Genomic DNA, 24,380 nt, shown 5'->3' on the forward strand with positions numbered 1-24,380 from the left:
GCGTTCAAATATTCCCGCCAGTGGCTCTGCAATGATGTTGGCCAATGCCTTCAGCACCCTCCGATGGAGCTCATCCGGGCCTGCTGACTTAAAGGCATCCAGTTCTTCCAAGTGACTCTGCACCACCTCAGGATCTACGTATGAAAGTCTGGCGCCTTGCTGCTGCCTCTCTACAACCCCAGCGAGAGACTTGTCGTGCCCCTCACTTAGGAACACTGAGGCAAAGAACTCGTTGAGGAGTTCAGCCTTGTCCCCCCGTCTGTCACCAATTGTTTCTGCCCATTTAGCAGGGGTCCTATTCCTCCCTGGGCCTTCCTTTTACTCCCAATATATCTAAAAAACAATTTCTTGTTGTCTTTTACTTGGGTTGCCATCCTCAGCTCCATGGTAGCTTTGGCCCGCCTAACTGCCTTCCTACAAGCACGAGCAGAGGAGGTATGTTCATCTTTAGTGATCTCACCCTTTTTCCACTTTTTATGTGCTCCCCTTTTGGCCCTTAGGCTGCCCTGGATTTCTCTGGTCAGCCATGGAAGCCTCCTGGCCCCTTTCCCTTTTTTGCCTCGCTCGGGAATCGTCTTGCTTTGTGCCCGAAGGATCATTTCCTTAAGGCACAGCCACCCTTCTTGTGCTCCCATCCCCCTAGTGCATGGGACCATGCACCTCCTGTGTCAGGTGGAGGTCCTGTACACAGGTTAGAAACCTGCGTGAGCGATGGGACCTTGCTGTCTGCGTCTCCCAGCAGATGTCCGGGTAGTTTAGGTCCCCCATGAGTACCGCCTCTTTAGCTTTTATGGTCTCCGAGAGTTGCCTCAGGAGCCCCGCATCTATTTCTTCCCCTTGGTGTGGGGGTCTGTAGCAGACCCCTACCACCAAATCCCTTTCTCCCTGGCCCCCATGTAGCCTAACCCACAATCCTTCTACTTCCTCAACCTCGGATTCTGTCTTGATGAGGGTTGATATATATTGCTCACTGACATAGAGTGCAACCCCCCCCCCTTTCTTCCCTGACCTGTCCTTTCTGTACAATCTATAGCCCTCAATATGTACCGCCCAGTCATGGGATGAATCCCACCAGGTCTCAGTTAGTCCCACTAAGTCATAGGTGTTTAGTGCAAGCAGGAGCGCTAATTCATCCTGCTTGTTCCCCATGCTCCTAGCATTAGTATATAGGCACTTGAGCCCTGTGACTGGTGCCTTTGCTGCCCCCCCCGCTCCGAGTCCCAAGGGGCCCATTGTTTCTTACCTTCTTGTTTCTTACCTGTTCTGTAGTGCTGGTCTCCCCATGGCTTTCAGGTTTCCAATATTCTCCTTCTTCAGGCTGGGCTGTCCTTGTGGGTGCCACATGGTTTGGTGGTGCACAGCTTCCCCTGCCCTCGTACTCCCCTCCCCCCGACGAGCCTAGTTTAAAGCCTGCCAGAGGAGATCCGCCAACCTAGTAGAAAACACACGCTTACCTTTGGGGGACAGGTGAAGCCCATCCCAGCTGAGCATGTCCCTCGTCGTGATGTGCAGGTCATTGTCCAGGAAGCCGAAGCCTGCCTCGAGACACCACTGCCGAAGCCGCCAGTTGGTCTCTCGGATGCAGTTCTCCTGCCGTCTTCCTCGTCCGGTCACTGGTAGGATGGAAGAGAATACCACATGTGCACCGAACTCCTTCAGCACGCCACCCAGAGCACTGTAGTCCGCCATCAGGTGATCGGGGGTTCTCCTGGCCGCATCATTAGTACCCACATGGACTAGGACCATGGGGTAGTAATCGGTGGGCTTGATCCTGGCCTGGATTACCTCCGTCACATCCCGAATCTTTGCTCCAGGGAGGCAGCATACCTCTCGTGCCTAGGGGTCCTGGTGACAGATGGGTCCTTCCGTACCTCTCAGGATGGAGTCACCTATGATGAGCACTCGTCGCCTCCTCCTCTGGGTCCTCGTGGATCTCTTGATCTGTTCGGAGTATGAAGAATGTGGTGTTTCTTCTTGCCCAAGGGTTTCCTCCTCCCCTTCCATCTCCTGCAGGGTCGCCAGGGCCTCGTACCTGTTCACCAGTCAGACTGGAGAAGCTGGTACCGGTTCGCTGCGAGCTGCTCCGGTCCTGGCTGTGACCGTCTGCCACTCTGCTGCGGAGGGCACTCTCCGGGCTGCTTCTTCCTTGGGTGCCTGGGCCTGCAGGGAAAGAAAATAACTGTCAATTTCATCCTCCGCCTCCCTGATCCCCCTCAGCCTGCTAACCTCCTTCCGGAGCTCCCTAACCTGTGCCTCCAGAGCCCTAAGACGGGCACCTGCTGGACAGGTGTGGGGGCCCCCAATCTCTGCCCACCCCGGCCCTGCTGGGGATCCCCCACAGGCCAGGAGGTAGGGGGACATCAGCTCCCCCATGGGCTTGGTCTGGGTGGAGGCCTCAGACCTGCCCCGGGTAGCCTTGTCCCCCTGGGCAGAGGCCCTAGCAGCACTCCTCGTCGACACCATTCTACAAGCTGCTGTTTGTAGACCTGTGCGGTGTCTACGCCCTACCTCTACAGGAGTCCCACTCCTGGCCCTCCCGGCCCGCCCGCCAGCTCGAACGCCTGCGCAAACGCTGGCGTGCTCTTACAGAGCGCGCCTGTTTGCGCGCTCTGTTCGCGCCGCGCGGCTCGGGAGCGCGGCTCCCTACCGGCTCAGCTATATGGGACCCGGGGGGCTTCCCCTCCGGATCCGGCTCAGCTGTGCCAGGTCCCTCCGCCCCACTTACCTTCGGGGGATCAGCTGCTGCTGCCCCCACTGCCGATTCCGCTGCTGCTGCTGCTGCCACCTCCGGTCAGTCAGTTGGTAAAAGGGGCACACGTGCGTGCGGGACACACGTGTGCCTGGCTCCTCTCCTTCCCACTGCTGGTTCCCGAGCATGGTTCCCATGTTAAGGTATGGTTACACAAACAAGCTACCACAAGGCAAGTTATGGTGTCAGTTTAAAGTAGGGGTGGGCAAAATATAGCCTGCAGGCTGGTTCTAGCCCACCAGGCATTTTCATCCAGTGCCTTGGTGCCCACCAATGAATTGTAGCCCACCCAGCCCTTCCACCCATGAGGGTGGGAGCGAGGCGCCCATGTATACATATGCCCCAAACATACTGTATTGCACCTTGCTCCCACCTTTGTGGGCGGAAGGGTCCAGCTTGGCCAGCAGGCAGCATTCAGGCAGGGCTGCTGCTGCCGCCAGGGGCTTGCTTATCTTCCCCAGTGTCCTGCTCACTCTGGGGAGCAGGTAGGGAAATGCTGGGGGATGGGGGCGAAGCTGCAGCTGGGCTGGCGTGTGGGGCTGGGGCTGGCAGCATTGTGGAGCCCATGCCTAGGGAGGTGATGGCAGCGTAGAGCTTGGGTGGGCAGTGTGTGGGTGTGAGAGAGGGTGAAGGGGTGTGGGGACCCTCCCTCACTCCTCCCATAGTGTGCAGCCTCAGCAGGTGGTGGCAGTGCAGCAACAGCAGGTGGGGGTGCTCAGAGCGCTTGTGCCTGGCACAGGTGCTAGTGCCTGGTGGGGCACCACTCCAGCCAGTGCTGCACATTGTGGTGAGGCGCACAGCCCCCGCCGCTGGGCAGTCTCTATCGCTGGTGCTCCCTGCCACGTGCATGCAGCCCCCATACTCGCATGGCACAGGAAGGAAGCCCCACACACTGGAGATAGCTGCCTTTCCTGCCCCTGGACCTGCATGGCAGGGAGCGGTGAAGGCAGCCAGCTCCTGTGTGTGGGGCTTCCCTCCCGTGCTGTGCGGGTGCTGTGCATGTACGGTGGGGAGTGCCACTGATAGAGACGGCCTGGCAGGGGCTGTGCCCCTTGCCACAATGTGCAGCACCGGCCAGAACCGTACCCTGATGGGCATGAGCACCCTAAGCTTCCCCAGCTGCTGCTGCGCCATGCCAGGAGTGTGGGGAGGGGTCCCCTCACACCCCACAAATACCACACACCCACACCCTGCCCCCACAACCCTCCACATATGCACAACCCCCCAATATACCCTATATTCCCCTCACAACCCCCCCACCATACACATGCAAACCCCCATACCCCACCACACAGACACCCCCCCTGCAAACGCATAACCCTTACATAATATACAAGACTAAGAATTTATTTTTGAGTTAATATGCAATACACTATGCAAACAGAAATCGTGACGACAATATTTTTTGTAATAAAATTTAAATATGTTATAGGAGGCATTTGACTTTTAGTGTATGTTTTTTTTTTTCTGGTTCTAAGATGGAGTATTCTGGGGGGCAAGGGGAGGGACTTCTGGTGGCAAAGGTCAGGGGTTAGGGGGTGGGACTTCTGGTCCCAAGATGGCAACCAGGGGGTGGGGCAACTGTCATGGGGCGGGGCTACACATGCGGCCCTCAAAAGCTCACCAAAACTCATTAAGTGGCCCTACAGCCAAGATGATTGCCCACCCCCTGGTTTAGAGTCTTGGTTGATCTAGAGTAATTATCCATTCGCGTGTGCACTCTGAGCCCCTGGTACTTGAGAGAGCTTGAGGAGCAAGTTACTGCAGCATAAGAGCATACACATAGGCTATTACCATGGAGCAGCTAGCATGCAAGTTCATGCCCTACCTTACCTTTCACTGACTTTTTTTGTGTAGCCATTAGGGCTGTGCAAAGCTGTGGTCGCTGGTTCAATTCGGCATCCAAATTGAATTGGGAGACCCTTTAATCTCTGAATCGAATCGGAACCCTCCAAATTGATTCAGAAACATTCGATGATTCAGACATAGACACAGCTTTAAATATTTTTTCTACATGCCTCAAGGTACCAGGTGGCTCCTGAGCGTTGAGATGGTGGGGCGGGTGCAGCGTCCCAGGGTGGGGGTCCTTAGTACACTTCTAGAAGTGGACCAGAAGCACTTCGGGTCTGCCAGGGAACATGCAGGGCACCCTCCAGCTTGGTAACTGGTGCCTCCTGGGTCTGGGGGGGCACCCAGGGTCCTCCCGCGGCTGATTGCCGAGCTGGAGGGGTAGGGGGCAGGGGAGGTCCCCATGCGCTTAGTGATGGACCTGGAAGTGGACTGGAAGTACTTCCGGTCGACTTCCAGAAGTACGTCTGGTCCACTCCCGGGTTGGCCGCTGAGCACATGACGGGGGGCGGAGGGGGGGGCCCTTCACGCTCCTGTGGGATGCTCCCTCTGTCCCACCATTGCAGTGTTCACGAGCTGTGCCTGGTACTTTGAGGTATGTAGAAAAAACTTTTAAAGCTGTGTCTTTGAACAAATCGCTGATTCTTCGAATTGGCATCAAATCTTCAGATTCGGATGTGGCCAAATTGAATTGGGACAGTGATCTGAATCAACGAATCAAATCGGTGTCCCCGATTCAGGCCTAATCCGAATCAAATACTGCCTATTTCACAAACCCTAGTAGCCATACCCTTAACTGGTTTAAAACTAACTAACTAACTTGAGTGTTTCTACCTTACATGAGTTGCAAAGTAAGCATCTTAAGTTGGGATCAGCAACCTTTTAGAGTAGCAGACCACTGCTCCATTGTGCACTGCTAATCTCTGCCCTAAGAGCAGTGGAAAGGAGTGAATTTGGCATTAAGCAGTAACAGAAATGACAGTAAACAGCACCTGCCACTGGAGGAGAAAACAGCAGGCCTTCAGAGCAAATCAGTGGTATGGCACAGGGTGGAGAGGGGTGACGTGCCAGGCCAATCCTCCACGCTGCCGTGGGCCAAATCCAGCCTGCAGGCTATAGGCCGCTGACTCCTGCATTTAGTTTTTCCTGCTTCTTTTACTTAATCATTTTCAGCATTACTGCTATCCTTTGCTTCCCACATGGCTGTGGACTTGGTGGTACATTCACAAGGTTACTCCTTAATGAGTCTCGTGAACTAGTTTGAGTATATATGTAATATCTATGTTCATATTTAATTAAAAAAAATAGAAACTCTCATTTTTAAGATGTATGCCTTGGTCTCCCAACTAACCACACAAACATGTCTGCTTCCCTTCCCACTCCTGGTTATTGTGTTGGCATCTTAACTTGTTCTCATCTTAACTGAGCTCTTCTGGCAAGGAATTAATTATTTTATTTGGTAAAATACCATGCACATCTGTGGTTCTGCAAGTAATGATAATCTGACTCCACTCCAGGCAGTATTTTTAGATATTTTTATTAATATTTCTGCTGGAGAGGAATTGCGAATCTATTTATGTAATTGTCAAAGTTGTTTTAAATCTCTGAAAATAGGAAGGATTGCAGATGAGAATTTTGTTGTGATACTGTTAGGACAGGTTTTCAGTTCTGACTGTGCACTACTTTTCTGTTACGTATTTGCCAGCATTGATAGAAATTAATCATATTGGCCCCTTCCTATGTGTGAGCATCGTCTTAAAGTAATTGCCAGCATCTCCTCTGTTTCCCCAACTGAAGCTTAATAATTTGGCCATCACTAGGAATCATCAGTGAAAGTGATCAAACTCAGTCTTACAAAGTAAATAGTTGTTGGCACTGTGTATTTTTGAAAACCTTTACAATGCTCAAAAGATTAACACCCCCTGTATTAATTTCTAGGGGAAGCAGTTGCAACTGAAGTTTCCTCCTCTTTTGTGATTTTGTCCGCATGTACTTTAGTAGTACTGGTAATACTGCTTGTGAACTGTGTATCCTGTTGTAAAGATCCAGAGATAGACTTCAAGGTAAGCACTGAATTTTGAAATGGTTCAGAGATAATCTTGTGGATTACATCATAATGCAACTCACATAAATGATTCAGAGAATCTTTCCATGGTGGTAGTGTTTTAAGAAAGTTTTCTTATCACTATATTTTCTTTCCTGAAACAAACAACTTTTACATTGACCTGCTAGGGAGCACCATTGACTGAGAATAAGTACAGAACATAGATTTCATAGACATTAGGGCTGGAAGGGACCTTGCGAGATCACTGGGTGAAGTCCCCTGTCCAAAAGGCAGGAAAGTCAGCTGGGGTCAGCTTAGTCCAGTGTGTACATTTTAGCAAGGTATTTTAACTTAATAAAGTAACTTTGCTAGTAATCTTACTTTTTATTTAACTTTTCAAAAATGTCGATAAAATCAGGGTTTTCCATATTGCTCATTTCGGGTTTCTTTAATTGGTATTTTAAGTAATAACAGGATTTAAGGTAGGTTAAATCAGTAAGCAGTTCGAAGGTTACATAGGTCAACCATAGCACAACTCTTATCTTGTGGAGAAATTCTGGTAAGTATTCAAATACAGCTCACTTTAACTTCTGAAAGCTTAACTTTATCATTGCAAACAAAACTCAACTACTCTGAGAATTTAGCCCAATCGTTATTACAAGGGCAGTATCTTATTGAATGATAGGTAATTTTTGCTCATCAAACAAGAAATACTTCAACCTTGTAACACAGCTTATATTAAAAGTAAAGAATGGGAAAGTAGAGTTATTGCTACTGTTTGTTTTTGGAAATACTGGTCCTTTTGGGAAAGCCTGTCTCTTTTAAATGAAGTGCGTTTTAATATTAACATGATACCTTATCTTACACTTTTTCTTAGAGACATTAGATTAATTTAACTTAAAAAAACCAAACAAACCAAGACTTCTCAAATTATATTATACCACAGTAGAGACAGTATGAGGTGTTTGACACCTGGGATTAAGGTAGTCAAGTTTGTGTTCAGCTCTGAAAGGTGTAGAAGTAATACTTTGGCCTTCTTGTTTAGAAAGTAAGATTCCTTGCATTTTGTTTTATATAAGTATCTTTGCCCTTGCAGGAATTTGAAGATAATTTTGATGATGAAATTGATTTTACGCCCCCAGCAGAAGATACCCCATCTGTTCAATCTCCTGCAGAGGTTTTCACTCTTTCAGTTCCGAATATTGTTTTACCAGCTCCGTCCCAGTTTCAGCCTCTTCCAGGTAATGGGAGACTACTTTGAATATGAGAACAAAGATGATCAAAGCTATTAAGGTTGCTTTCTAGTATATGAAATTACAGTTTAATCGAGATATAACTGAATACTTTGGATATTGCTCCTCTGTTTATCTAAACTGCATGCAAATATTTCTTTGTAAATGAGGGCCTTTATTGCAGCACAGCTTTATGAAATTAGAAAACTTATTTTTGATAGTAGATTAAATGTATTCTCACTTCCTTTTCCCCAAATGTTCTGAAACACTGGGTTTCAAAAAGGTGCTTTCATAATCATATAATTCAGAAAATTATGCTCTATAGCAAATATTTTACTAGTTTGAGTGGAAAAGTAAATGCATGCTGCTAGATTTAATTTGGACTGATACAGCATTTGTTTTAATTGTTCTGTCCCATGGAGCTATATCTTCTTCCAATGAAATGAATAGGACTTTGGCTGTTATTTTTATATGGAAGGAAGAATGTGCCTCATGCTTAGGGAATTTTTTTAGGGCCTGAAATTTGAGCTGAACCCATGTTTTTTACAACATTGTTATCCTCGTTGTAAATTTCCCTTGCTACAAACATGTGATACTGATATGAGATGGTATCAGCCTGATTTTTCCCCTGCCCCAATGGGATGAGATTTATTTTTTAAAGTATGTGTTGGAAAGCAGAAACTATAAAAGAAAGTAAGTACCTTAATTTAATTAAAACATCTCAAATGTTATATAAATTGCATATTTAGTCTATAATATGGAATTATTGATTTCAGATGCATATAACTCTGAACACAGAATAATCTCTTATACATTTGGTCAAATGCAAGTGTTTATATAGGAGAACCAAAGAACTTGGTAATTAGAATTTTTTTTAAAAGAAAACCATTGAGTAAATGGCCCCTTATACTTCACTTATACTTTAATGTGCCTGTATTTGTACATGCAGTTTGCTGTGCAATTTTATACCTATGCTATTTATTAATATGGTCTTACTCAGGTTACCAGTTACTCTATTAAAATACTCTGGTTATAGAGTATTTAATCACATCACAACAGCTTTCTTTTGCCAAGCACTTAACATGTTGGCTAGCATGTGCTTTTTAAATGGTTGACCACCTTAGAGTTAAATGCAAATTGTAGATATTAGTGATTTCAGATATTTTTACATGAATCAATCAAAAAGGCCTTTTATACAACTTTTGCAGGTCATCAGTTCAACAACAGAGTAGACACTTGTACATTTTGTGTGGAGTAAAAATGATTCAGAAACTGTCTAGGAACATCAGGTTATTTTGCATGAGCACAATAAGTTCTTCATAAGAAAAAAAAAAAAGTTGTGGCATGTCATTAAGGCCTTTTGTTTTCATGTATTATCTCCATGTATTGCAGGCCTTTTTGCATGATATAATTTTTTCATTTTACTGCGACTCAGATTAGAGAATCTCTTAGCTGAGACGTGATGAATGAAAACAGTTCCATGGGAGCTGTCCTAATGTATCATGTCTGGAATCTGCCTGTTGAAGGAAGGCTGGGATAACCATCTATGCAATGGATCAATGGTTCCCCAATCTCAATTTGTCAGGATCTGGTGATGCAATTCCTGGGATGTACTGAAGTCTGACAGTCAATTTCCTTCACATCTGTACAACAAGCAAACTTCTGCAGCTGGGTTAAGGGGTCCAGTGCTTGAAAAAGATAGCCACTCACCACTGATCTGACTAGGTTAAGCCTAGTAAGAAACATGAAATTCTTATGCTGCCATCCTCACAAATGCACACAACTTTAAGAAGTTAAAACTTAAAAGGATAAGTAGCTGTCTGTATGCTATATTTAATAACTTCCAGAATATAGCTTTAAAAATATTACTACAGCGAGTGAACAAGAAACAGAGAAAATACTAAGCATATTTAGTGCAACTTACTGATTTTCAATGAATAATATCTGTTGTACAGCATTTAATGAGACCTATTTTTAGCTGTATTCCACCTGTTATTTCTTCTTCTTGTCCCACTCCCCACCCCAGCCCCATGTCCCATTCACTGCCCTATCTGGGCAGCACCCCCAGCCTCGGCTCCTGCCCCACTCCCTTCCTCACTGTGGGGGGTCTTGATCTGCTCCTATCCCTCCACAGACTTACCTGCGGGGCGCTGCTCTCCACGCTGCCCAACTGCATTCCTGTAAATTGATTATCATATTGGTGTATTGGCTGATATGGCTGCTTAGTAATCGGCTGTTGGTGTCAGTCAAGAAAATCTTTATTGGCGCACCCTTACTGACAAGACTATTTAATTCAATATTCTTCTGCAGCTGGGAAATCTTAGTAGTAGATGCATTGGTGATATCTCCAGTATTAGGAGACTAGCAGTAGCTGTTAAATTTCCAGGTATGAAAAGTGTTTTTTCAACCTTAAAAATTGAAAACATCTTTAGAAATATAGATTTTTTGCAGTTATTTTCTCCTGAGGTGTCCTTCCCCATTCTTAGTGAGCATACCTTTTAAAACTAAATAGACCACCGTTCTGTACTGCAGACACCAAGTCCTCCGTCAAAGTCAGGGGTTGTGGAAGTCGTGAATCTACTGTGATAGGGTGTGCACCTAGATGTTTAAATATATTTTACTATACTTTGTAATATAAATGTATGTGCTGGAAGCAGGAAAAGGCAAATTCAACGAGTTGTTACCTTTTCATGTGCACTGTATTTGAATATGTTTTAAAAAAAAAAAAAAGGTTTACATGTCATTCATAACATTTATTATTACGATGTACAGGTGTTTCAGATTTAAGATCTGTGTCTAATCCAGTCTATTTAGAAGTCTAAACTAAAGTAGTGTCCCCCTGGACTTCCTTTTTTGTTTTGTTACAAGGTTTTCTTTGTTGAACTTAATACTTCCATTGTATGTTTGCCAGTATATGTGTGCTTTGCATTGCTGTAAAATACTGTAATTATCGATGGTATTGTTAGGATTAAAAATAATTGTAGGATCTTGAATTTTTTTCAATTGTGATAGCTAATTTTAGCTATTTCAGTGTCTTGATGTGTGTTGTGTTTCTTTTTTTTGTGTGTGTGTGTATAACAGAGGGATCCAAGTCTCAAGTTGCACGACAGAGTCTAAACTATATCCAAGAAATTGGAAATGGCTGGTTTGGAAAGGTGAAGAGATCTCCTTTAATATTGTAGTTCTGCAATTTGGATTTAATTTCTGATTTAAGTAAAGACCTGCATGTTCTGTAAAATCATGCTGTTTTAAAGTAGTAACACAACAAGGACATTTTCAACTGAGATTAAATTTATATTGCTGTGGCTTGCACTTTGTTAGATCTGATTACTATTTTAATGTAATTACAGTGCTGTTTAACAGAACATCACTTAAATAGTCACTAATTTCAGTTTAGTAGAGCTTATAAATAGTTCAATTTTAGCTTCTTCTGAAAAAAAAATAAGTATCGGAACTCAAATATCTTATAGAGTTTATGTATTTTTAAATAATGGAAGACTAATGTTGCTAGTCAGAATACTCAATTTCTTAGCAGTGGAAGAATAATTATTAAAGCGTTGATTTATTTGCCAAAAAGTACTAATCCATAAAACACTTTGTCACATGCTTATGTTCCTGTTTTTCTTTGTTGTAATTGAGATGCTTTATTTTTATCTGTGATTCACTCTTTATTATAGAACATTTTTCTTTCTTTCTTTTTTTCCAGGTTCTGCTTGGGGAGATCTACACAGGAACTAGTGTAGCAAGAGTAATAGTGAAGGAATTAAAGGCAAGTGCGGGTTCCAAGGAGCAAGAACAGTTTTTAAGAAATGGAGAGGCTTATTAGTAAGTATCATCCCATAACTGAGTAATTTGCAATTATAGTGTATGCTACTAAGACTGTATATAAATGTGGAAAACTGTACTGTTTCTCTTTCATAATATTTACCTCTTTATCAGGATGATAATTTAAATTAATTCCTGGAACTTTGAGAAATAAAAATAATATATATTTTAAATCTAGTCCTACATGATCAAAAATTAAATCAGTCCTCCCAAGTCTCCCTCCTTCCAAGGCATTTGGTTGTTTTTTGGTTTTTGGTTTGTTTTTGTTTTTTTTAACTTTAAGGTGCCTCAAAAATGTATTTGCAGTTCTGGCAGGAATACAGAAATAATTGACAGTGCTGATTTTTGTGTCCTGAGAAAGCAGGAAACATATCTTACAACATATACTGCTGTAGATGTTCAGAATGTCCACTGTTGACATCCAAACTCTCAAAGCAGTATACAAGAGTGATATAAGTGTTCGAATATTGAATGCTGTTGTTGAATACACTTGGCTTGCTTTATCAAATTTTCCCCCAGTTAGGAGGGCTAGGAATTTACCTTTCTAAATTGAATGCTGAGATTTTCATGTAGTTACTGGCTTCCAGGAGCTTGGGCTTAGAGAAACACAGTGCCATGAGTTGTGATAAAATTATTTATAGGCACTATTTCATATATGGTGTTTTAATATGCAGACCTTTTCAGGATATTGCAAATTAGCTCCATGCCCTTTCCCAGTACCACTCCAAATTCCCTTCCCTTGTGCAATCTGCTGCTCTGTTTTCTGTTTCCTGCTGTATTCTTCTTGCTTGATCTGATGCTCTGCTTTGTGCTCTCTGCCTTGTCTGCTGTTATGATGCATGTCCCCTCTCCAATCAGCCACTTGCCATACAGAGGCTGCCTGTGCCACTTGTGGCATGTTACAGGTTGGCCACCCCTGTTCTTATCTGTTGATGATGTATGTAGCAGTTGTCCTGACTTAAAATAATACTTGGTGTTTTTTTCATTATAGTATTCTTCACCATCCAAATGTTGTCCAGTGCATTGGGCAGTGTGTAGAAGCTGTCCCTTATCTCTTGGTGTTTGAGTTCTGTGACTTGGTAAGTAGGCTTAATAGTGAAAATAGTAAAATTAATAGCTTACATTCAGAAAATAATATTTTTTGCTAGTGTACTTACTAAAAATTGTATTTTTAACTTGGTTGGCGAGACAATATGTCTATTTTGGAAATATGTCTTAAATATTCACATAGGTATTTTTAGAGAGGAAACTTTTGCTGAAAACAATACAGCAACCCAGGAAAATAATTTTATTTACTTGTTTTTTGTTATAACTTTTGAAATGTCAACATTTGCCCCCTTCGGGACTTTCTGAAGAGGAAAATAATTTATCATTTTGTACAACAGTTATTAGTATATGACAAAGTTCTGTATATGGAATGTGGTATGGGCTTGCGGGGAATACATTGTTGTGGAATAAAGAATGTGCCATAATGCGTGTGCTGGAGAGAGCCACGTTAAGGTTGTTCGGGCAACTTTTATTTTGTATTTCCTGACTTTTGCAGGTCTTCAGAACTTGTAAGCTTAGTTACAGAGTTTTATTAGAAATATTATCGTTGAAAGCACAAATAAACAGAACCCTATTCTAGAAATTCCATTTTGGAATTAAAGTAACTGTTAGCAGTAAGAGGCTGTTATCTTCTATGTGGATGTGCCACTAGAAGCAGGTGGAGATGTTTGGCTTTTTCATCAGGTGGTTCACAGATTTTGTTAGACTGCAAAGAAATGTTGGGACCAGGAACACTGGGATTAATTCTAGGGTCTGTAGGGACATGTTCTCTAATAGTTAGATCCTTCTGTATATTCCACTTTGCTTCTTCCCCTGTTCTTTTGTTGTCTTCTACAGGCCTTTGTTCCTGCTTCTATCCCATCTTCAACCCTATAAATCTCCCTTTCTCTAGTGCTGTCTTTCTCCTCCATACTGTCTAGACAGTAATAGATATATTGAAACCACAGGAAAGATGATTTTGTGCATTTGGTGCCGCAACAGCCCAGAGGGACTGGAAACGGCAATTACATGAAAAATCCAGCTCAGCCCTTATAAGCTCTGTTAGTGCATACTCAGTCTCTGGTAAGGTAGTGTATGTACCATCTGTTTCTTTCATAGGAACTGCAAGGAGATTTTCTGTGCTTCATGGTCCAGCTTCAAAGAATTTAGCTGCTAGAATCAATTGTTGAACACCTGTGAAATGAGATTTTTCACAGGGTAATAATTTGGTTCACTAGATAGTTGTTTTTTTTTTTAAGATTACAAAAAATAACTTATACTAGGGTACTGCCGTTTAACAACTTTGCATCTGTGCTTCTATGGGCTAGCACAGGGTGTTTGCTGTGTGCGGCACCATGCCAGATCAGCCTTGTGTGCTGGCTTCAGTGTGACCCAACCAGCCCAGCCCTGGAGCCAGTGTGCTCAGCCTATCCGGCATGGATGTCACATTCAGTAAGGGCCCCAAACCCAACCTCCTGTGCTGCGTGGAGCATGTGTGGTGCTGGGGCCAAGCACATGCCTCATGCAGCACATGGGATCTGATTTGAGACCCATAGACCAGATCATATGGCTCAGTGAACCAGAAGTTTGACACCCCTGCTGTAGTGGATCTAGAGGTTTAAACCAAATAGTGGTAAATGCTTTTAAACACAGGGGAAAAAACATTTTTCTTAAAACCTGATTTTGGAAATGACTGAATTGCTTAAGCTAAAACTTTCCAGAGAATTCCTCCTGAAGCAGATGCCTCAGGATGGAAAAATTTAGCTCTCAATTAAAATCTGGCAAAAATAAAACAGAAAACAGGGTGTTTATACTTGAAAGTGTCAAGTGATCTTAACTGTAGGTGGTTTTCTATTTTATATAACACAATATTTGGAAAAAATACATAGCTGAATAAATTTAAAGACTAGCAGTACAGCTAGTTTTAAAGGACTGCCTTGAAAGGTTACTTAAAGCATAGTTTGTTTCCAAAATTTCTGAAGACTGAAGTGAGCTTATAGTTCTATGTAGCTGATGCAAAACAAATCTTCCAGAAAGAAACCTCTTAGATTATTTATTTTATTCATTCATTTATTCATTGATTTTATTTAATTTTTTTAACCAGTCATCATTACAGACTTATTTCCCTGAAAGTTTTCCTTTGTGGGGCAGGGCACATGTGTGCTTACAGTCAAACTGAAGTAGTTTAGATTAGAATACAAGTGTGAACTTTTTAGTTTTCTAATAGAAAACATCAGTTAACCTTTAGATGCAAGTGACTAGTGTGAATCACTGCTTCACTGCTTAAGTTTTAATGTGTTCAATTAAATGAGAGAGGTTCTGTCAGTCACCTTTTCATAGGAAAATGACTTGAGCTTTTTCATAGTGAGATTCTTTAAGTACTAATCAAAATGAATTACCTTGCTGGGCCAGGATTTTCAGAAGTTTGTCCCTAATAATAAGAATCTACTTGGGTAGCTTAGTTTTTCAAGTGTTGAAATCCAGTAGTTTCCATTCGCGTAGCCCTGCCTCTCAAGCTTTAAAACTTTGGAAAAAGTAGTATTTTACATTTCTTATGTTAATAGATAAAATCAAATCACTTAACCAGGACATCTGCTATATTTTCAAGTAGTTAAATAATGTAATGCTACTTTAAAATTACTCAGTCTCCAAATGTAAAGATTGCCCTACTTGCCTTAATGCAGAATTATATTTTCATACTCATTCGATTTGACATATAACAGTTAATGCCAGAAGTTGTCATGATCCTGCAGAGTAATCCAGAAAAGGATTTTACTTAGGAGAGCAAAATACATTTTACTTTAATTGGGGTCTTTAAGTTTGACAGCAAAAGAAGTAGCTTTCATAATTTTGAATGCAATTAGATAATCTTACTGGCACAGGAAATAAATGTTTTTGCTGCAAACTTTATTTTTTCCAGACAGAATTGTTGAAATTTAGAAAATGTAACAATATTTGTCTTTCTCCCTAAATTTGATGTGTAGGGGATGAATCTTTCCATTCAGATACTTCATTTATTAAGTGCACAAGTGTATTTGGTGCTAGATGGACAAAGAGAGCATCATAGATGCTTAAAGAGTTTAGTTTTAAGCACAGACAGTCTAAGATGGAGGAGGAGGTAAAGTTAAAAGCAAAAACATGAGTTAAGCTAATGGTACTGCACATGTTCCTTGCTTGATATTTTTTCTTTTTTTGTATAGGTGGGTGGTTCAGAGAGGAAGATTGTAAAAGAGATCAGTAACGTTGGCATAAGGAAGGAAGGAGTGATAGGGATGACAGTGAAAGTGGGTAAAAGGAGGGGCAGCAAGGTTGGGAGTACTGTGGTTGGAGAGGATACAGCCCAAAGAGGACTCAAGTTTGGATAATGTTTTTGATATCTGCTGCTGTCAATGGCATGATAGGTACAAGTTTGATTTTTGGTAAATAAATGGGGAGATTGGGAAAGCTGGCAGATCCTGAATTTTCTCCTATGCTGGCTGTTGCTGAGAGCATGGAGGAATTTCAGAGGACCTGGGCCTTTCATGCTCTACTGGTCAAGCTTCCTTCAGTTCTGCAATAGTGCTTGTGAAGTGTGGGATTTAGGGCCAATGCATCTTGGTCCAGTACAAGGCAATGTAGACAGCTGTTTTGTTTAGAGCAACATAATCATGAAATAAACTTCATCTTGTTGCATTTTCAGAAATACCTGCATAAAACTAAAATCAACAGAACATAAATCCTTGTGTTAATCTCTGACAAATGCAATCTGAGTTAAATAATGCATGATTAGGGAATTTGTTAGCAAGGAAGGATTGAAATAGAGCTCTCTGCAGGGGACTGTAAGGCTTTTGGATGCAATCTGAAATGAGCATCTTGTCTAGAAGTGCGTAGTAACTTACAGCTGAAAGTTCTATGAACTGTAAGTTTGTTCTGCAAAGTATGTGAGCTCTAAGTCTCTTTGACTTGTTGGATGTGTCTACTCTAGGTGCTTTACTCGAGATTAGAATAAATTACTGCATGGTGAGCGCCATTGTCAACACGTGCAGGTGCTTACTGCACAATAATTTAATCTTGAGTAAGTTTGCTACCTTTAAATACAAGTAGATTTACTCAGGAGTAATTACTGAGCAGTACAGCATGTGTAGACAGCTGACTGGGAGCAAATTTGCTTCCAGGAAGCAGGGGGAGGGAAATTACTACTTGCCTCCAGGAAATGCCTGCTGCTGGGGCAGGCTCCATCACTGGAGCCCAGGTGGGGACAATGTCCTCTTATTCCCAGCCTCTGCTCAGCAGTTGTGGAGCAGGGCTGGGAGCTCCCTGAATGGGGAGTGTTTCCCCCAGCCTGGAGCTGGCTGGGACCTGCCCCTGACCAGGACAGTTCCTGGCCAGCTGTGGGCTGTGCAGGGAAGTCTGCATGTGTGTGGCTGGGGACTGTCCCATTTTAGGCAGTCCCTAGCCAGCTCTGGACTGTATGTGCAGACTTACCTATGTAGCCCAGGGCTGGCTGGGAATTGTCCCGGTCAGAGGTTGGTCCCAGCGCCATGCCCTGATCGCATGATTGAGGTGCGTGGAGTGGAAAGAGCTGCAGGGGAGGGGCGGCTCCCAGCCCCCTGCCCTGATCTGCCGGTGGGGCAGCTAGCAGTGAGCCCCTGGCTGGGGCAGGGATTCCCTAGCTAGCTCACTGCTAGATGCCCCACTGGTGGATTGGTGCAGGGGGCTGGGACCTGCTCCAACCCTTTAGCTCTTTCCAAGCCCCCTGCCTCCAGTTGGGGAGCCAGGACCAAGAGCTCCTCCCACTGCCGGGGCAGGGGGAAATTGTCCCTTCCCCGGGCTCTGGTGGCAGAGCCCGCCCCGGCAGCAGGCAGCTCCTGGGGACAGGGAGCAATGTCCTAGCCCCAGCCAGGAAACAGCTGTCTCCTGGCCTTGTGCTCCTTGCCAGCCCCTGGGCTAGCACTCAGGAGAAGCCTAGAGCTCCCTCTGGCTGCTGCAGGGGGGCAGAGCAAGGCCGGCAGGGGCAGGAGCAGACTGCTGCCATGAGCAGCAAATCTACTCCTGCTTCCCTGCATATGTAGATGCCTGCCCAGGGTGGGTTTACTAGTCTAGGGTAAATTACTCTAGAGTAAACCCACCATAGAGTATTTGCATGTGTAGATGCACCCACTGGCTCTTAAAGGAACAGACCAGTTTGTTACAGAAGCTGTAATTGGGTACCTCTGCATTGCAGACTGAAGCCTAATGTGGAAATACCTGAGCTATTTTCACGTTAGCTAGCCTGAGTACCAAAAACAATCTAGCTATAGCAGCATAGAGCTATGTATATGCTAACTCTACCCTAAAAGCTGGTAAACTAGCCTATGTGGAGCTCCATGTTGCTGAAGCTAGACTGCTTCTGGTTTCTGAGCTAGTTTATCTGTGGTACACTTAAGTCACTGGTCATCAATTTACTTCACTCCTCTTTACAGAGATGAACATTAAGAGAGGGATATAAAATCCTGTGAACTGCACAGGTGTGGCTGGATAGAGAAATTGCATTCTAGTGTTTGACTTGGTAATGTAAAGTGGGTAATGTTTCTTTAAAATGGTTAGTCTAGGTGATGTGCTTAATATGCACTCTCTTAAATTATCCTGTAGTAGTTTACATGATATTTTTAGTGCAGTCTTCTAATCTACAATTACATTAAGGGTGTAACATTTACTATCATAGGAGTATGCCAAGTTATAAATAGTGGTAGCTGGCTTATTAACTTTAATATATTATGTAGTTCTGTGCAGCCAATCTTTTGTCAGCACAGCGAATTCTCTGATAGAATGACATAAATTATGAGTAAAGGAAACTTATTCTAAAGTGGATGTAGTATTTGTATTGCTAGGTTGAAACAACTTATCATTCTGCTTCTGTAGGAATTCTTGCCAGGAGCCCTAGTGTTTCATGCATAGATTAAGTCAGCAGTCTACAGTTATTTGAAGTGTTCTGCATTTGCCTACAATACTCTACAGCTTAGACATTTGGGAAGGTGCTGATAGGTATTTTTTATTGTCTTTTATTTCCTAGCTACTGTCACTTGACACTTGTGTCTTCCAGACTAGGAAAAATGTGTGCAGTAAAGAAAAAAACAACTTTTTACCAATAAATATTTTTGCTAAATCTATTGCAAACCAAAATTTGCCAGACTGCTATATATCCTTGGTCAGTGTAACTATATAAGCTAGATGCTAAACATGTCTTAAGACAACTTCAGAAACTTTGGTCTAGCCAATAGGCTCATTCATCCTAAAAACTGTCTTTAATATGGGTTTCTCAAACTGTTTCATATGGCAGGCCATACATTAATAGTCTGAGGATCATACTCCATCCCAGTTGCAAACAACATTTCTATGGAAACTAAAGCAATTTCTTCCATTGAGGAGAAGTAATGGACAAGTTCTTAATGTATTATGTCTAAAGGCTTGATGTGGGGGTGTGGCAGAGGAGAGAGAGAACATCAAGTAAGCAATATATGACTTAATAGCTTTCCACAGACTCGCATAAAATTGTCATGAGGATTTGTTCTTTAAAAAAGAACACCTGTAGTAGTCATGCAGAATTACAACAGACAAATGTGTGATTGTTCAACTACTTTGCACCATTTGTAATTATAAGGTATTGTAAGAAAAATTGCTAATGGCTAGGGACTTCTCATGAGTCATACTGGAGTTATGTCTGAAACTACAGAGAGCTGCCTTTCAGTGCAGTTCTACACCTAAATTGGCTGGGATTTACACTCTTGGGTACAGTGTCTTTCAGGGTACACTCAGGGGATGAGTTCTTCTGCCTTGGAAGCATCTCTGGGTTATCCCATAAAGTTCTGTCCTCTCCACTAACTCTTTTAAGATGAGTCTAAAACCATTGTGGGTGGGTGTGGGTGACCCTGACACATGCCCACTTCCCCACCATGGCACATGCAGCAACAGGCGGTGGGCCCTCAGGGTGCTCATGGCCTGGAGCAGGCAGAACCTACCCCCTGTGGCATGCAACTCTGGCTGAGTCCTGGGAGTTGCACATGGCAGTGCGGAGCTGTCCCTGCCTGTTGGTGTGTGCCTTTGGACCAGACTGGGCTGGATCTGTGCCAGCATGTGGGGCTTGTGGCACTGCAGGTGGGAGCCACATATCATTGGACCAAGCCAGGCTAGCTCCATGCTTCTGTGTGGGGCTTCCAGCACTCCAGTGCAGTGCCAGGAGCCCCACACAGAGGCACAAAGCCAGCCTGTCCTAGCAGCACATGCTCCCAGCTGCAGTGCCAAGAGCCCCACGTGGTGGCACGGAGCCAGTCTGTCTGGCCCGATGGCACGTGGCTCCTGGTCCACGCGTCATCAGGCTGGGCAGGCTTCATGCTGCCATTTGTGGCTCCCAGCACTCCTCCTGTGAGCCATGCAATGTCAGGCTAGCCAGGTTGGCTCTGTGGCAGCACATGGGGCTCCCAGCACTGCAGCCTGGAGTGCGCGCCACTGGGCTGGTTTGGGTTGGCTCCATGCCTCCATGTGGGGCTCCCAGCACTGCCCCCACTCACCAGCTGTCCAGTCACATGCCATCGCACTCCGTGCTTCCACTTAGGGCTCCTAGCTGGAGTGCCAGAAGCCCTACTGAGGTGGAGGCATGGAGCCCGCCTTGTCCAATGGTATGTGACCTCTGAAAGCTTGTGCCTCCCACCAGCTTTCAGAGAAGCAGCCACAGGTTGGTAATATTTTTATTTTTAATTTTTTGGAGAAGCCCTGGGGGGCTGGTTAGAATGGCCTGGTGGGCTGGATCTAGCCCGCAGGCCTTATTTTGCCCACCCCACCTGTAGACTGAGAGTGGAGGGAGGGGGAGGAGCAACCAACTGTTTGTTCCTGATGTGACAGGCGAGAATGGGCTTTACCTTCCTGCTCCAGTCCCTCCAGTAACAGGACAGGAACAGTGGTTATTCCCCACACCTTTCCCAGCCTAGGATCACTGCAGTCTCGGGATGATGCAAGGACCAAGGGAACGGGGAAAATGTCATGGCTAGAAATAAATACCTGTACGCAGCTACAATGATTATTGTTGGTAGAGTTTCAAAATAGGTGAGGATTGTTTTTTTGTCGTTCCCCTGCCCCTTTTAACGTAGATAAATGCTGAGATCTGTTTCTCAGACTGTCAGCAGACTCCACTATTGTTGCAGCAGTGTGAAATAGAAGCACTCACTGAAATTGAAATTCTTTGTTGTTATAGAATTTACTGTAAACTGATAGGAGAAAAATTGCAATTTTTTAATGCTTGATTAGTTAATAAATGAAGTATGTATGTGTGACCCCAGAATGACAAAATCACAAGTTGGGAATGTCTTAAATGTAAAAAAAAAACAAACCCCCAAAACAAAAGAACACCATAGTCACATAAACAGTGATGGAGGGCATAAAGAGAATTTGTTTTTTTTTCATATTAAATTTTACCTTGACAAATTGCTGCAATTAGTTTAGACCAGGGGTCGGCAACCCCTGGCATGGGTGCTGAGCATGGCATGCGAGGCCATTTTGCTTGGCACGCTGTGGCCAGCCCCAGCTCTGGGTAGCTGCTGCCAGCGACGGAGCCCGGGCTGCTCCCAGCAGGGTTTGCAGTATCCCAGTTAACTTCTGGGAGCAGCCCGGGATCCTGGCTGGCGGCAGCTCCCCAGAGCTAGGGCCAGCTGCAGCTGAGAGGCTCCAAACAGTTGCGCCGGGCTCCGGCATCAGCTCTGCACCAGTGCATGCAGGCATGCCTCGGAGCAGGCGGTGGGGGAGGAGCATGAGGCAGCACGGCCCCGGTCTCTCCCCCACTCCTGGCACGGAGGTGATGAGCCTGGTGCAAATGTTTGTGCCAGGAGTGGGGGAGAGATGGGGGCTGCGCTGCCTCAAGCCCTGGCCCCGCCACCCGCTCCGAGGCGTGCTTGCATGCACTGGTGCGGAGCTGATGCTGGAGCCCAGTGCAGCTGTTTGGAGCCTCCCGGCTGCAGCCGGCCCCGGCTCTGGGGAGCTGCTGCCAGCTGGGATCCCGGGCTGCTCCCAGCAGTTAACTGGAATGCTGCAAGCCCTCCTGGGAGCAGCCCGGGCTCCAGCAGCTACCCAGCGCTAGCGTAGCTGCTGGCAGCCACAGAGCCCAAGCTGTGGGGCAGGGGCAGTAGGGCTGGGGGGCAGGGGCTTTGGGTGGGGGGCAAGAGGCACAAGCAGGGCATCTTGCCATGTACCCCTTGTCCTCATTTTGTTTTTCTGCCGCGCCGGCACTCCGGCACCTTCTGAGGTAGGCATTGTGGTGTTTTTCGGCACTCCGGCCAAAAAACGTTGCCTATCCCTGGTTTAGACAAACTAGAACTAATATATTTTAAAATTCTGTAAAAAGGACCTAGTAAAAAAAAGATTGTTTTGTATGTATAATATCTGTAACTGACTTGTTTATTACGGATGAGGCTTATCGCATATATTTTAAATTTGGCTATTGGAACACTTCATGCATTGCAGGCACATTTGAATGAGAACAGTTTCATAGAGGATAGACTCATAGACTGCTACTCTAGTACTTACTGCCATCTAGAGTCAGTTAGGTAATTGCGTTCTCAGTGCTTTTTAGACATGTTTCTGTAGCTAATCAGTTGTATAATTTGAAAATGAGTTTTATAACAGAGCCTACTTTTCACTTGGATATTTTTATGAAACTTAATGTTAGCAACTATATATTTCCCTGGCAAAATAAATCTCTCTCCTCTATCTTTTTTGCTTCTGTTCTCTTTCTCCTACCCTCATATCCAGATAGCCTGACAATATCAAATGTAATTAAAAGAAAATTGAATATAAGCAGTAGGAAAAAAACCTCAATGTTCTTAAACTTCAATTTTACTGCTGGGTGAAAATATTGCATTTCAAATACTACCAATTGAAAACATGACAGGAGAGATTGTAATAAGACCCTAATATATCATTTAACATCAGTAGGAGCAACATGATTTCTAATTGTTTTACATCAATATAATCAAATGACAAGATTTAGATTACAGTTGTAAAAGTAGATTTGGATAGCGTGTTTTAACTTGCAGACGCTGGGCTTTTTTTTAATAACACAATTATTTAAAGCAAGCTTTGTTAAATAAGTATGGCTTTTGTTGATCTGTAAGTTAGTTTGCTATTTCTACCTCATTTGTTACGCTTTGATAAATAACAAGCAAGTACACACTTCCTTTCAGATACCTCTTCTCCGCTCTTTCACAATCTTAGAGGAGTACTTGTTAAAAATATTACTCTGTTAAATCACACGTGCTCGCTCGCTCGCTCAGTGTTTCTCCTAGAATCCACTGTAAGTCGTGTGCTTAAGCCCATGGCCAAAGAACCATTTTTGAACAGTATCAGGCAATTAGTATGCATTCATTCCAGCAATGCGTTCATGCCTCTTTGTTTTCTCTAATCATCTAAGACAGTGATTCTCAACCTGTGGATCACAAGAATATATGAAAGGGTTATGAACAAACTTTAAAGATGGATTCTCCTTTAAGGGAGAAAAATGTGGGAAACTGGGGCTTTTGCCTTGCAGGCTGGCAGAGTTCTGGCCTGCGAGGGGGTGCTTGGGGTCCCCCCAGCCCCACACCCTGTAGGGCTAGGGCCTGGGGGTAGTGGGTCAGGAGTGAGGGGCGCTGGGTTGGGACTGGCCACTGACGTTTACAAATGGGTCCTGGTACAAACTGATCTAAGAGATGTCTTCTTCCTGCTCTCTTCCTTTTGATATTTTTTTGTAGACAGACTGTTTATCTCCAGTTAGTTTGAAATGGGCATATTCTTTAGCTGCTGTGATTTCTGAGACATAACTGCACTCTTGTCCTTTCTTTGTTATTGTCTACTAAAGGGGTAGTTTATCTGAATCCTTTTCAAAACTGCCAAACAAATTCTATGAGTTGATGCCTGCTAGAACTTGGACTGCTCTCTAACTGCAAGCAAAAACAAAACCCAACTTTTGTCTTTCTGTGAAAACTCTTACAAGAGAGGATGTTGGCTCCCATGGTCAACAGGTCTATAGATGTGGTATAAGGCTTCCTGGGGAGAGGTTTAACTTTTGGTATTTTCTTTTGGTGTGTACCCTGCTCTGAATCTTGCTGGTGAAATAAGCTAGAAGAAACTTAGTGTTGCATGGTGTTTCTGGAGATCTTAATCTCTTCTCTTGATCTTCTGAATCAGTTTGGGATTCCTTAATCTCAGAACTTTTCCACCTCTTAAAGCAAAAGCAGAGGAAGGTGCAGAAGATATGAAAGCACCTGATTTTCACAGTGATCCTGAGGAAATGTAGCACACCGTGAATTTCCTTTGCTGTTACATAAGCAAAACTTGGTTATTTAGAAAAGTCTTAAGTTACTTGTTGTTGTCTTTTGAGAAAAATGTAAAGATCATGCTAATATGGCTCAGATGGCCTAAATGGATGGTACTGCATCAAGCCATGCTAAAAAGTAGCTGTTTCCTTGCTTTTAACGGCCCCTTTCAGTCAAGTAATAGAAGCTGCAGATGCAGCAGTGATCTGAAACCTCTAGTACTGCTGTATGGAGTTTGTTTTGCATCATCAATTTCCTTAAGTAGTTTCTAGTCTTATGGGTCTGCAGAGGTAAAATCATATAGGAAAGGGGATGCTTACTAACGAGTAACACGTTGTCCAAGTGCATTTCTTTGTATA

General features: G+C 44.0%; 1 protein-coding gene across 1 annotated transcript in view; it reads left to right on the top strand.

Annotated features, from left to right (window-relative positions):
• Window positions 1–24,380, top strand: part of LMTK2 (lemur tyrosine kinase 2) — a 73,179-nt gene that overhangs the window by 18,717 nt on the left and 30,082 nt on the right. The window contains exons 2-6 of the mRNA XM_019494770.2: window positions 6,536–6,660; window positions 7,738–7,882; window positions 10,955–11,028; window positions 11,580–11,698; window positions 12,690–12,777. Of these exons, the coding sequence (XP_019350315.2) occupies window positions 6,536–6,660; window positions 7,738–7,882; window positions 10,955–11,028; window positions 11,580–11,698; window positions 12,690–12,777 (551 nt within the window). The remainder of the gene's footprint in view (window positions 1–6,535; window positions 6,661–7,737; window positions 7,883–10,954; window positions 11,029–11,579; window positions 11,699–12,689; window positions 12,778–24,380) is intronic.

This window comes from Alligator mississippiensis, chromosome 13 (assembly GCF_030867095.1).
Source record: "Alligator mississippiensis isolate rAllMis1 chromosome 13, rAllMis1, whole genome shotgun sequence".
NCBI classification, from domain to species: domain Eukaryota; kingdom Metazoa; phylum Chordata; order Crocodylia; family Alligatoridae; genus Alligator; species Alligator mississippiensis.